The sequence below is a fragment of the Oratosquilla oratoria genome, chromosome 15 (genome assembly GCF_046742065.1).
Source record: "Oratosquilla oratoria isolate Oo_2021 chromosome 15, ASM4674206v1, whole genome shotgun sequence".
NCBI lineage: Eukaryota > Metazoa > Arthropoda > Malacostraca > Stomatopoda > Squillidae > Oratosquilla > Oratosquilla oratoria.
Window position 1 is genome coordinate 32017846 of NC_134791.1, and position 14993 is coordinate 32032838.

A 14993-nucleotide genomic window follows, 5' to 3' on the forward strand; every position below is an offset into this window, starting at 1 on the left:
GGGGTAAAAAAGTGTTATGAGAAATAGGCATCTTGGGGATGGATGCAAAGAGGAGATTGTATGAAGGAGTGGTTATCCCGACAGCATTGTATGGAGCAGAGACTTGGAATTTAAAAGAGGTAGAGAGGAAAAGTTTAAATATATTTGAGATGAAATGTCTGAGAAGTATGGTGGGAGTGAGAAACGAGAAGGAGAGCGGGAATGGAGAAGAAGGTGGCAGATAGAGCTGATGAAAGATTACTGGGGCGGTTTGGACACATGGAAAGAATGATGAAATAATAGTAAAAGAAGTGTAGAAGGCAGAGGAGGAAGGAATGAACTTGAGTGGACGACCGAGGATGAGGTGGATGGATAGGGTGAAGGGGGCGCTGAGCAAGAGGGGAATGTCTGTTGAGCAAGGGAGGGAGAAGGCAGGAGATGGGGATGAGTGGAGAATGTGTATGGATGATACTGTCATGCAAGAAAGGAGGGGACGGGGGTAGCGGGTGCTTATGTGTGAAAAATATTTTGACGCAGCCCGAAGGGATTTCTTCCTGTCTTCTCTTTATCTGCATAAGGGGACGGCGAGGGGTGGGGTCACCGATTAAGTGAAGCTGCCTTGCTGTGGATGTACTGTGTCTTGCTGCATTGCGTTTGACCCAGGGCAGTTGGCGGATGCAGTAATGACCCTTCATCCACGAGGAGCTGAGATGGGAGGGGGTGTTGGAAGGAAGTGAAATGGGTGGGAATGGGTACGTGCCTCTAACTTAGCTATATATATATATATATATATATATATATAGATATATATATATATATATATATATATATATATTATATATATATATATATATTATATATATATATATATTATATATATATATATTATATAATATATATGTATGTATATATATATATTATATATATAATATATATATATGTTTATATATATACATATATATATATGTTCGTATACTTACCAATTGTACTATCATAGTGGAGATGGGTCGAACGCAAAACTTAGTGTACGTGTATGCAACACGAGCATACAAATATATAAAAAAAAAATGCGCTGAACTTATATATCTTTTGATGGCACATTCGGTTAAGTCACTAACAGTAATCACATTCTAGCGCAGGTTCTAGTCCTTGGCTGCACCATGTTTCAATATCTGCATGTTGCCCTCCTCGAGTCTCTCGATGTTGATGGCTTAGAATTAAAGTGTATTGTGGTTGATAAAAATGTATATCTGTTCACTGGGACCCATTCAATGTTGTAGAAATACTTTCCCGCGTTCGTATACTTAACAATTGTACTATCATAGTGGAGATGGGTTGAACGCAAAATTTAGGGACGTGTTTGTAACTGGAGCATACAAATATGTAAGAAAAGTTGCGCTGGACTTGCATCTCTCTTGATGGCACAGTCGGTTAAGTCACTAACACTTGTCACTTGCTAGCGCAGGTTTGAGGTCTGGCTGTACCACGTTTCAATATCTGCATGTTGGTCTCCTGGAGTCATCCAATGTTGATACCTTAGAATTAAGGTGTATTGCGGTTGATGGAAATGTATATCTGTTCACTGGGACCCATTCAGTGTTGTAGAAATACTTTAACGCGTTCGTATACTTAACAATTGTACTATCATAGTGGAGATGGGTTGAGCACAAAATTTCGTGTACGTGTATGTAACTGGAGCATACAAATATATAAGAGAAGTTGCGCTGGACTTGCATCTCTCTTGATGACACAGTCGGTGTAATCACGAACTCTTGTCACTTGCTAGCGCAGGTTCGAGTCGTTGGCTCTTCCACGTTTCAATATCTGCATGTTGGCCTCCTGAGATCTCTCAATGTTGATAGCTTAGAATTAAAGTGTATTGTTGTTGATAATACACACACACACACACACACACACACACACACACACACACACACACACACACACACACACACACACACACACACACACACACACACACACACACACACACACTTCAACGAACGGACGGCTTAGAAGACGTTCTGAAGAAAATTGAAGTTTCGTGGATCCCAACGCAAAGAGAAGTGCCTATTGTATTTACAGGGTGGGGGGAAATTGCTCGTGGGGTAGTGGGAAAGTAGGGAAAGAGGAGAAGGGGAGGGATTGCTGAAGGAAATGGAAGGAAATGAGGAAGGAGAGGACTTGGCCCAGGCAGACAGGCGAAAGGTAAACAAACGGCCCCCCGACCAGCTGAGCGACGATGAAATGTCTAATAAAAATGTAAAGATTAGAAGTATAGATAAGAGCAATACAGTAGAAAGTGATGAGAATATTTTCCAGGGATTTAAAGAGGGTGGGGGGGACTAGAAGAGAAGGTCGATAAGATGATCGAGGACTTGGAGCGTAGGTTCGGTCATGTTAACAACATTGTACGGAGGGTTGAAAAATTGGAAGAACTAGAGAATGCGAACAAAAACTTAACTAAGGAAATTGAAGAATTAAAAAAAGTTAAAAGAAGTAAAAGAAGAGAATAAAGTCTTAAAGGAGAATAATAAGGAGAACAAGGAGGGTTGGAAAAAAAAACAAGAAAATAGCAAAGTTGCATTCACTGACATAATCAGACAGCAAATGAATGAACAAACTGAAAACTCAGTTATTAAAGTGATGAGACAGAAGGAGAATATAGTAAGAGACTTAGCAGACAGAAAGAAATGTATAATTATATTAGGAATGGAAGAGAAACATAACCCAGATAGAACCACAAGAATCAAAGAGGAAAATGAAAAAGTAAGAAATTTACTAGAATTAGTTCAGGAAGATGAACCAGAAATAATGAAACAAATCGAAGAGAAATTCAGGCTCGGGAAATATAGTACAGACAAGACCAGACCAATTAAGATTAAATTCAGGTCACAAACTACGGCTGAGAATATCTTATCCAAAACAGGGAAACTAGCAACAAGTGAACAATATAAAAAGGTATGGATAAAAAGGGAAATGAATAAAGAGGAAAGAGAGGAAGAAAAACAGCAAAGACTTGAAGCTAAGGAAAAAAAACGAGATAAGAACGGAGTCAGAAAAAGAGAGATTCTATTGGAGAGTAGTGAATATGAAACTAAAGAAAGTCGACATACAAGAGAAAAACAAAAGGGAAACAGAGAACACAATGGAAGTGGCAGAAAACTAAGAGTGTCTTACACAAATATAGATGGATTAATAACAGGATTGAATGAGCTGAATGATTATTTGAAAGAAAAAGAACCAGACATAATGGGAATTGTAGAAACAAAATTAAAAGGTCCACTACCACCCAACAGTGTAGGACATGATGCATATAATTATTGGATTAGAAACAGAGTGAAAAAGGAAGGGGGTGGAGTTATGTTCCTGACTAAGAAGGATATAAACGTGAAGTGTGTCACATATGGAAAGAATACAGTAGAGATGATAATGATGGAAGTAGAAGACAGAGATAAGAAGAGCAGAAAGTTTGTGATAAATTATGTGCCCCCGAAAACAGCCTCATGGGAAGAGAGTGAACATAAAAGTATGTTAGAGGATACAAAGATAACATTAAACAAGATAATGGAAGAGGGAGGAAAAATAGTTATGATGGGCGACTTTAATTGCAAAGAAATCTGCTGGGAAGAAATGACAGTAAAGGGTGGAGACGGCTCATGGGGAAACGCTCTACTTGAGATGGTTACTGACCATACAATGAGACAATGGATACAGGAGAACACTAGGTATAGAAATGAAGAAGAGCCATCGAGACTAGACCTAATAATTACATCTGAACCTAGAATAGTGGACAAAAAAGTAAAATAAGTAAAAGTGACCACATATTGATTGAACTGGAACTTAATGAAGAAAAATATATGAAAAGAAATGAACAATATAGAAAAGGAAGAATGATGTATGAAAAAACAAACTTTGATAAAATAAGAGAATTCTTTCAAAAGGAAAACTGGGAAGAAATATAATTTACAAAGAAGAAACAACAGTAGAAGAGAAATGGAATATTTTGACAAAAATTTACAAAAAAGGAGTGGAAAAGTATGTCCCAAGACAAAAACAAGAAAAAGAATATGTAAAATGCTGGTACAACAAAAGTTGTAGGGAGTTAAAAGACAAAAGAGACAAAGCCTGGACCAGATGGAAAAAAGACAGAAGACCTGAAAAATGGAAAATATATACCGGTTATAGAAATGAATATGTACAAACGTGCAGAGAGGAAAAGAGAAAATATGAAAAAGATATCATAGAAAAGTGTAAAGATCAATCAAAACTATTCTACAGATTTGTAAACAATAAACTGAAAAACAAACAAGACTTGGAGAAATTAAGACAAGAGGGAGTTGAATACACTGAGGAAATGGAAATGGCGGGAATTATGAACAAACATTTTAAATCAGTGTTTACAAGGGAGAACATACAACCTGAAGAGAACGAATGGAAAGAGAAAGTCCCCCCTATGGAAGAAATAGAAGTAACAAAGAATGAAATATTAACACACTTGAGTAATCTTGATGTCAGAAAATCGCATGGACCAGATGAAATAGCAAACTGGATACTGAAAGAATGCAGGAATGAACTGGCAGACAAAATACATAGCATACTAAATAGTTCCTTGAAAGAAGGAAAAGTTCCAGAAGATTGGAAAAAAGCAAATATAATACCTATATATAAAGGAGGAAATAAAGAAGAACCTACCAACTATAGACCAGTCTCTCTAACAAGTACAATAGCAAAAATTTGTGAAAGAATTATCAAAAGTAGATGGGTAAAATATTTAGAAAAAAAAAAAAGTGTTAAATCCAAGGCAATTTGGATTCAGACAAGGACGATCATGCGTCACCAATTTAATATGTTTCTATTCAAGGCTAATAGATATAATACAAGAAAGAGATGGATGGGCGGACTGTGCATTTTTAGATCTAAAGAAAGCTTTTGACAAAGTACCACATTAGAAGTTGCTTAAGAAATTAGAAACTAAAGGAGGAATACAGGGCAAACTACTAAATTGTATGGAAGACTTTTTGCAAGAAAGAAAAATGAGAGTAGTGATAAGAAACCAACACTCAAAATGGGATGAAGTAATAAGCGGTGTTCCGCAGGGAACAGTTCTGGCCCCAATAATGTTTGCTATATATATTAATGATATGGATGAAGGAATTGAAAGCTATATGAGCTTCTTTGCAGATGATGCAAAACTACTGAAAAGAGTGAAAACTGAAGAAGATTGTGAATCACTACAGAGAGATCTAAATAAAGTACAGGAATGGAGTAGGAAGTGGGAAATGGAGTTCAATACAAAAAAGTGTAGTATAATGGAATTTGGAAAAAGCAAAAACAGAATAACAGGAGCATATAAATTGGGAGAAGAAGGAATAAAAAAGTAGAAAATGAGAAGGACCTGGGAGTCATTGTTATGAATAATATGTCACCTGAGAAACATATAAATAAGATTTTTGGAGAAACTTATAATTTAATAAGAACAATCAAAGTTGCATTTACATACCTGGATGAAGAAATGGTGAAGAAAATCCTAATCACCCTGATAAGACCAAGATTGGAATATGCAGCAACGATATGGTCACCAAGTACAAAAAAATGTATAAAAAAAACTTGAAAGAATACAAAGAGCAATTACAAAATTGGCACCAACACTCTCAAAACTATCATATGAAGAGAGACTAGAAAAACTTGAACTACAGACACTAGAGCAAAGAAGAGAGAGGAGATTTGATAGCTATTTACAGAATCATGAAAGGCATAGAAATTACTGATAGAGAGAATCTGATAAAATGGGATGACAGAAATACAAGAGGACACGGAAAGAAAATAAAAAAAGACAGCTATAGAAGAGATTTGAAAAAGAACAGCTTTCCTCACAGAGTAATAGACAGTTGGAACAAGTTAGATGAGAAAGTGGTGTGTGCAAAAACAATACATGAATTTAAAAATAGTTTAGATAAAATGAGATATGAAGACGGGATCCCACGAGCATAGCTCCCCTTCCCGTAAAATACAACTAGGTAAATACATACAGTGTGTGCTCTTCGTGCAGCACGCGAAAAATAAAAGCACTCACTCATCGGCGTAACCAATACCGCACAATTATGACCACGACCTCAAAGCAGAAACACCCAACTTCCACGTTATTTTTTATTGATTTATTGTATTTACTTTATTTATTTATTTATTTATTTATTTATTTATTTCAAATCCACATTCTCAAAATGGTTCCCTTTTGGTACCATGGCATCGCTTTAGTTTTATTCTGTTTCCAAGTGATATTCATGTTAATTTGCGTAGGTGTAATGAATGAACGTTTGCCGTTCAGGTATGAACGTTAGAAAATAGTTTTCCATGGTTTCAAACACGTTATCGAAAATAGTTTTCCATGGTTTCAAACACAATCGATAATCGAAAACTGAACAAAAATGACTCAGCATGTTTAGAACAGCTGTGGCCTTGTGTGTGTGTGTGTGTGTGTGTGTGCGCGCGCGCGCCGCGCACGCGTGTACTTTTTTTTTTTTATCACGTTATGCGACGATGAAGTTTTTCAAATTCACTGAGCACCGCTAACAGGTTAATATTTTGGTGTTCTTCACCAAAAAAATTAGGGCAAAGGTTCAAGATACAGTGTGTTGTAGATTCACTGGGCGTCGGAGCGAGCGCGTTCTTAATGGTATATTCACATTTTATAGATGGAATTATACAAATATCACGAAGGTCAATAAAAACAATTTATCCGAAACACTTCCAGTCCCAGGCATTTCGGATAAAATATTCTCAACCTCATCTTTCTGTTAGCTAGACTGAGAACCATTCAGGTTGCTGAAGACTTGAAACTTAAAAAGGCTACTTTTAACTTTGGTTTGAACGACCATGAAAAGTGAGCACTTCGAATTATATTATTTTTTATGCAGTACTTCACGTATAATTTTTCTAGTTCTTCGTCCAGTTCAAGCAAATATTTTGTCGACTTGCAACCTTTTAATATGTAGCACTAGACCTATCCTCCATCACTAAAGGTTATGATAAAGCAGGTTTGGGTGATGGAGTGATATAGAAATAGCCTCTAATCCACGAAGCACAACTATGTGATTACTGGGTAAATAAGTGTGTACTGGTGCACTTTGGATTCAGTGGCGCTGGGAAGCATGCTATTTTCTACAAAGGTGTACAATATATTATAGAAATAAGCTGGGCAGCTAGTTTCCAATTTGTATGTAGAGAAAGTTGTTATCCTCTTTTTACCAAGCAAATGATTGGTGTCACTTGTTAGTAGCAAAATAAAATGTATCAACTCAGTTTGAGATGTTGGACAAATTTTCTTAAGAACAAAAATTTGTATATATATATATATATATATATATATATATATATATATATATTTCTGGGGCATAGGTTTTCTCAAGGCAATTCTGGTTGAAATCAACTGCACTAGTTGTTTTAACAATCTTCAAGACTGTATTCTTTAATTTGGAGAATACTTTCCCATTTAATGAAGCGGCCTTGCTGTGGATGTGCTGTGTCCTGCGACACTGCTTCTGACCCAGGGCAGTGGACAGGCTGGGTGCAGGGATGACCCGTCATCTAGGAGGTGCTAAGATGGGAGGGAGGGTGGAGGGGTGTCGAGTGTTTTTGGGGATGGAATGGGTGGGAATTATTTTATGCCTTGTCCTTTTTGGCTACCTCCCTGGTAAGGGGGAAAAAGCCTTGGTATATGTATGTATGTACTTTCCTATTAGCAACTGAGAGGGACTGGAAGTAGTCATTCATGACTCTCAAAAGAATATACGCAGTGTATGCCAACTGGAATATTTTTGCATAGTAATAGTATTGGACAACTATTGACTCCACCGAAACTATAGTTTTTCGCCCCGTCGTGAGGCGTCTTCAGGGTTAGGGCTGCTTTATTAGGATGCTCTGCTATGTTGAAAGGTCTTCCAAGGAATAATGACCGCTGATTGGGTGGGCTGGCTTATACGGCGGTGTAACAGCTCAGCCTGCCTAGCTCAGACGTAATACTGGCCTCTCATCGGCCGAGATGGGAGCTTGAGATTATGTCCGGGAGCCAAGAGGGTGGGATTTTGTCTGGAAGCTCTAGCCTGAGTTACTACTGCTCTGGTTACTGGTCCTAGACACTGATTAGCTAGCTGGACATGCTTCACTTGTTCGTAGGGGTGCTGCTGTCAAAAGGCCTGTTGCTCCTGGAGGGGGTTAGTCTTCTAACTGTTCCATTTCACTCGCGCGTCTTGAGTGAAATGGAACAGTTGTTCACCCGAGCAGGGCTAAAAATTGCGTTCGGCACTGGTACCAGGATAGGAGAGATTGTGAGGAGTAAGAACAATAGTAAAGCCGATACAGTAGAGAACAGCTTGATTTACAAAATTCCATGTAAAAGCTATTCCATTATTTATTTCGGAGAAACCAGCAGAGGGATAAAGAACCGTACCCATGAACACAAAAGCGACATCAGAGCTCACAGAACATCAAATTCGTTAGTGGTCCACCTTGACAACTTTGGCCACCTACCAGATTGGGAAAGAACAGAGGTGCTGCATAAAGGTCTAACAAAACAGAGAGGAAAAGTAATTGAGGCAGCCTATATCAATTTACATCCATGTAGCAACCACCGTGATGGATTTGTAAAGTTGGCGAGAGTAATGGCCAGCTTGGTTCTTCGTGATGCCGAACGGGGGTGCATGAGGAGCGAAGACGAACGGGGAGGAACGGGTTAAGCTGTGGGTATATAAGCTTCAATTATTTGTTTGTGTACACTCTGAGGAAGACCTTTCAGGACGAAACGTTAGAAATAAAAATTCCAACGGTGCCTGGTGTTTACCTCACCACCCTTCCACTCATATATATATATATATATATATATATATATATTATATATATATATATATATATATATATATGAGTGGTAGGATGGTGAGATAAACATCGAGAATCGTTGGAGTTTTTATTCACTGATGTTTCGCTCTTAACAAAAGTTATATGTATATTTTTTCTTTTTCAGGAGATTGTAGACAACCCGAAGCTGTTTATAGATGGTGCGAGTTCTAGCGATGTTACCCAAGGCCAGCTTGGCAACTGTTGGTTTGTTGCTGCTTGTGCAAGCCTGGCAGGAGTGAAAGAGCTATGGCATAAGGTAAGGTTTCTTCGCAATGTCAGAAGTCTATAGAAATATCTTTTGGGGTAAATTTTTAGAAGTGCACACCTACGCGATATACCAATAGAAAATTTGATATTCAATTTTCTAGTGCTATATCGCTTAGGTGTGCGCTTCTAATGAAAATACCATAATATATTTTCTCGATAGTGTCTGCTAATGTTCATTTGTTAGATTTAAACCCACAATTACACAGAAATATTTCGATAGGCTATATCTTTTCCCTATAGTATGTGCTAAGTACATTCGTTAGATTTGAATCTGCAATTACACAAAAAGGTGCACACCTACGCGATATAGCATTAGAAAACTAAATATTAAAATTGTAATTTATAACACATCAACATAATATACATTTTTCGTGGCGGAAATCAATAACAGAAAACTTTGATGAAAAGCGATATATAAATGAACGAAGTCACGGCGACTCCTTGAGACGCCATCTTTGTTCTGATAGATTTGGAAGTCGAAGACGACAACGACGACCCCGATGACCTCTAGAATTACAGGTACATTACTAAGTGCAGGTTATTAGGTTAGAATAGACGAATTTATCATATTTTTTATTTCTTCGACCTCCACATTTACCAGAAAAAAAATGGCGTCTCCTGCAGTCGCAGTGCCAACGTTCGTTTGTGTATAGCTTTTAGTAATTTTTTCTGTCATTGATTTCCGTCAAGAAAAGTGTATATTACGTTAATGTATTATAATTTACAAAATCAATATTAAATTTTCAATTGCTATATCGCGTAGGTGTTCACTTTTAAAATGTTACCACTATTATAATGCAGGCTGCCAGGTAAATGGTGAAATAAAGGTATTTTGAACTTTTTGCGCTAACTACACAACACAATTTGAACTAATGGAACCGCCCTTTACTTTGGTTACCTACAGCCCGGTCTTAGTTCTTTAGAACATGCTATCTCCCCCAATCTCTATTCTTTATGCATCCCATCTCTGAGAACTACCAGCAAAATAAAGTAGAATTTATTCTTTGTTTCTTTATAACGTACACTGTGGAAGAACCAGCGGTGTAACATTCGTAAATAATTTTCAAAGTACATCACTATCCCCATTTTACAAAAGAACTTTATTATAATGTACGAGGTTCTCACAGCAAGGCATAGGATACACTGCCGTTACTCACTGGAACTAGATAAAACAAAATCATATTACTACATACTGGAGAATAAACAAGGATCACTTGTGCTTGCTAAAACGTGCCAGCACGTAAACTTATCTTGTACAATCAAAAGAAGGCACAGTATTGTGGCAAAGAGGTGAACTGTATTTGAAATTATAGTGGTGTGGGAGATTTAAAACCAGTGTCGGATTAGTGAAGGAACCGGATTACTGAAAGATAATACTACACACACACATACACATCGTCGGATTGACGGCGAAGATTGGAACTCCGAAAAAACGCAACTTTCGTGGGTTTCAGCGACGAGGGAGTACCTGTGTTGTATTAGTAGGAAAGGGGAAAGCTCGTGGTGTAGTGGGCAAGTAAAAAAAAAAAAAAAAAAAAGTAAAAGGCGAAGGGGAGGCATTATTGAAGAAAATGGACGGAAATTAAGGGGAGGAACATGCCTCAAATGCTAGAAGGAGTGTAAACAATAAACGATGTGCAGACGGCACAGCTGATGTCGAACAGGTAAGGGAATTAGAAGTAGGAATATAGATAAGAGCAGCTCAATGGAAAGTGGAGATAATTATTTCTATGGATTTAATGAGGGAGGAGATGACAACCTCCCCCGATTAGCAAGTCTAGAAGAAAAACTAACAAAAATGAACGAATCATGGGAGGTTAGGTTTAGCCAACTCGCAACAATTACACAAAGAGTTGATAAATTGGAAGAACTAAAGAAGGAGAATCAAAACCTAACTAAAGAAGTAGAAGAATTAAAAAGACATTTAAGAGAAGTAAAGGATGAGATGTAAGTGGTTGGAAAAAAAGCCCAGGAGGATAACAGAATTGAATTTAGAGATATAGTGAAACAACAGATGAAGGAACACAGGACACAGTTATTAAAGTGACGAGAGAGAAGGAGAATATAGTAAGAAACTTAGCAGATAAAAATAAATGTATAATTATATTAGGAATGGAAGAAAAGTATAATCCAAATAGGACTACAAGAGAAAAGGAGAAGGAAAAAGGAAACAAGGTATTAAAAAGGGTTCAAGAAGATGAACAAAAAATAGAGAAAGAAATTGAAGAAATATATAGGCTGGGGAAATACAATATAGATAAGACCAAACCAGTTAAGGTTAAATTCGGTTCACAAACGACAGCAGAGAATGTCTTATCAAAAACAGGGAAACTAACAAAAAGTGATCAGTCTAAACAGGTATGGATAAAAAGAGAGATGAATAAAGAGGAAAGAAAGGAAGAGAAAACAAAAGTAACTGAAGCCAAGGAAAGAAAACGAGAGTAGTGGATATGGAAGTGAGGAAATGGTTCATAGTAGAGAAAAACGGAAGGGAAACAGAAAACAGGATGGAGGTAACAGAAAATTAAAAGTGTCTTTCACATATATAGATGACTTAATAACAGGCTTGAATGAACTGAATGATTACCTGAAGGAAAAAGAACCGGACATAATGGGAATTGTAGAGACAAAATTGAAAGGTCCACTACCACTCAACAGTGTAGGGAATGGCGCATGTAATTATTAAATTAGAAACAGAGAAGTAAAAGAAGGGGGTGGAGTTATGTTCCTGACTAAAAGGATATAAATGTGAGGAATGTTACATATGGAAATAATAGAATGGAGGTGATTATGATGGAAATAGAGGACAGGGACAAGAAGAGCAGGAAGTGTGTGATAAATTATGTGCCTCCTAAAACTTTAGGCTTCGTGGGAAGAGAGAGAACACAGAAATATGTTAGAAGACACAAAGATAACACTAAATAATATATGGAAGATGGAAGAAGAATAGTAATAATGGGTGACTTTAATTGTAAAGAAATCTGCTGGGAATAGATGACAGTGAAGGGTGGAGACGACCTATGGGGAAATGTACTACTTGATATGATTATAGAACATGCAATAACATAATGGATACAAGAGAATACTAGGTATAGAAATGAGGAAGAACCATCGAGACTGGACCTAATAATCACATCAGAACATGAAGTAGTGGACAAGATTGAATATAAGACACCACAAAGTAAAACATATTGTTTGAACTGGAACTAAACGAGGAAAAAAAAAAAAAACATGGGAAGAAACGAACAATATAGAAAGGGAAGATTGATGTATGGATTTTTTTTATATAAAATAAAAGAATTCTTTAAAAAAGCAGACTGGGAAAGGATATACAAGGAGGAAAGAACAGTAGAAGAGAAATGGAAGATTTGGAAAAAAAATTATAAAGAAGGAGTGGAAAAGTATGTAACGAGACAAAAAACAAGAAAAAGAATATGTAAAATGTTGGTACAACAAAAGATGTAGCGAGTTAAAAGACAAAAGGGATAAAGCTTGGATAAAATGGAAGAAAGACAAAAGACCTGAAAAATGGAAAATATATACTAGTTATAGAAATCAATATGTACAAGTGCGCAGAGAAGAAAAGAGAAAATACGAAAAGGATGTCATAGAAAAATATAAAGATCAACCAAAACTATTTTATAGATTTGTAAACAACAAACTGAAAAACAAACAAGAATTAGTGAAACTACGACAAGGAGGAGTTGAATACACAGAGGAAATAGAAATGGCAGAAATTATGAACAAGCATTTTAAATCAGTGTTTACGAGGGAGAACATACAACTTAGAGATGTCGAGTGGGAGGAGAAAGTCCCCCCTATGAAAGAGACAGAAGTAAAAAGGAAAGAAATGTTGAATCACTTGAGTAATCTCGATTTCAGAAAATCGCATGGTCTAGATGAAATGGCAAACTGGATTTTGAGAGAATGCAGGAATGAACAAAATACATAGTCGAATAAGCAGTTCATTGAAAGAAGGAAAAATTCCAGAAGATTGGAAAAGAGCAAATATAGTACCAATATATAAAAGGGGAAACAAGAAAAACCCTACTAACTATAGACCGGTCTCGCTTACAAGTACGATAGCTAAAATTTGTGAAAGAATTATCAAAAGTAGATGGGTAAGGCATTTGGAAAAAACAAAACAAAAAAACAATATACTAAATCCAAGGCAATTTTGATTTAGACAAGGAAGATCATGTGTCACAAACTTGATGTGTTTCTATTCAAGACTAATAGATATAATACAAGAAAGAGATGGATGGGCTGATTGTGCATTTCTAGACCTGAAAAAAGCTTTTGATAAGGTGCCACACAAGTAATTGCTAAATAAATGAGAAATTGCAGGAGGAATACAGGGCAAACTGCTGAAGTGGTTGGAAGACTTCTTGCATGAAAGAAAAATGAGAGTGATGATAAGAGACAAACATTCTAATTGGGATGAAGTGATTGGTGGAGTTCCACAAGGAACAGTTCTGGCCCCAATAATGTTTGATATATATATATATATATATATATATATATATATATATATATATATATATATATATATATATATATATATATATATATATATTAACGATATGGATGAAGGAATTGAAAGTTATGTGAGCTTCTTTGCGGACGATGCAAAACTGTTGAAAAAAGTGAACAATGTAGAAGATTGTGAGTCGCTGCAGAGTGATCTCAATAAAGCATGGGAATGGAGTAGGAAGTGGGATATGGAATTCGATATTAAGAAGTGTAGTATAATGGAATTTGGACGAAGCAAAAAAAGATTAGTGGGATCATATAAAGTGGGAGAGGAAGAAATTTGAAAAAGAGGACCTGGGAGTCATTATTATGAATAATATGTCCCCTTAGAAACATTTAAAAAATTTGTTTGGAGAAACTTATAATTTAATAAGATCAATCAAAATGGCATTTACATACCTGGACGAAGAATTGGTGAAGTGATCTCAATAAAGCATGGGAATGGAGTAGGAAGTGGGAGATGGAATTCGATATTAAGAAGTGTAGTATAATGGAATTTAGACGAAGCAAAAAATATTAGTGGGATCATATAAACTGGGAAAGGAAGAAATTAAAAAAGTGGAAAAAGAGAAGGACCTGGGAGTCATTATTGTGAGTAATATGTCCCCTTAGAAACATATAAACAAACATTTTGGAGAAACTTATAATTTAGTAAGATCAATCAAAGTGGCATTTACATACCTGGACGAAGAATTGGTGAAGAAAATGCTTGTCACTTTGATTAGACCAAAATTGGAGTATGCATTGACGACGTGGTCACCAAGTATAAAAAATGTATATCAAAACTTGAAAGAATACAAAGAGCAATTACGAAAGAGGCACCAACGCTCTCAGAACTGTCATATGAGGAGAGACTGGCAAAACTTGAGCTATAGACATTGGAGCAAAGAAGAGAGGAGACTTGATAACTATTTCTAGAATCATGAAAGGCATAGAAATTATTGATAGGATCTAATAACATGGGATAGTAGAGATAGAAGGACACGGAAAAAAAAAGACAATTATAGAAGAGACCTGAAAAAGAACAGCTTTCCCCACATGATGATAGACGTTTGGAACAAGTTAGATGAGAATGTGGTGTGTGCAACAACGATACACGAATTTAAAAACAGTCTAGATAAAACGAGATATGAAGACGGGACACTACGAGCATAGCTCCCCTTCCCGTAAAATAAAACTAGGTAAATGCAACTAAGTAAATGCACACACACACGTCATTCGTCACAGTGACAACACGCATAAATTGGAGCTCTTGAAATACTTTAAAAAACGAAACGTCTTAACAGAGATACAATTACTGAATACCTAAGGTGTGGTAT

The 14993-nt window shown here is 36.5% G+C and overlaps 1 protein-coding gene across 4 annotated transcripts in view; it reads left to right on the top strand.

Moving 5' to 3' along the window:
- The window catches only part of LOC143033390 (calpain-5-like), a 138493-nt gene that overhangs the window by 43534 nt on the left and 79966 nt on the right, over positions 1–14993 (top strand). For all 4 annotated transcript variants that reach the window (XM_076198741.1, XM_076198743.1, XM_076198742.1 and 1 more), the window contains exon 4: positions 8999–9130. In XM_076198741.1, the coding sequence (XP_076054856.1) occupies positions 8999–9130 (132 nt within the window). The remainder of the gene's footprint in view (positions 1–8998; positions 9131–14993) is intronic.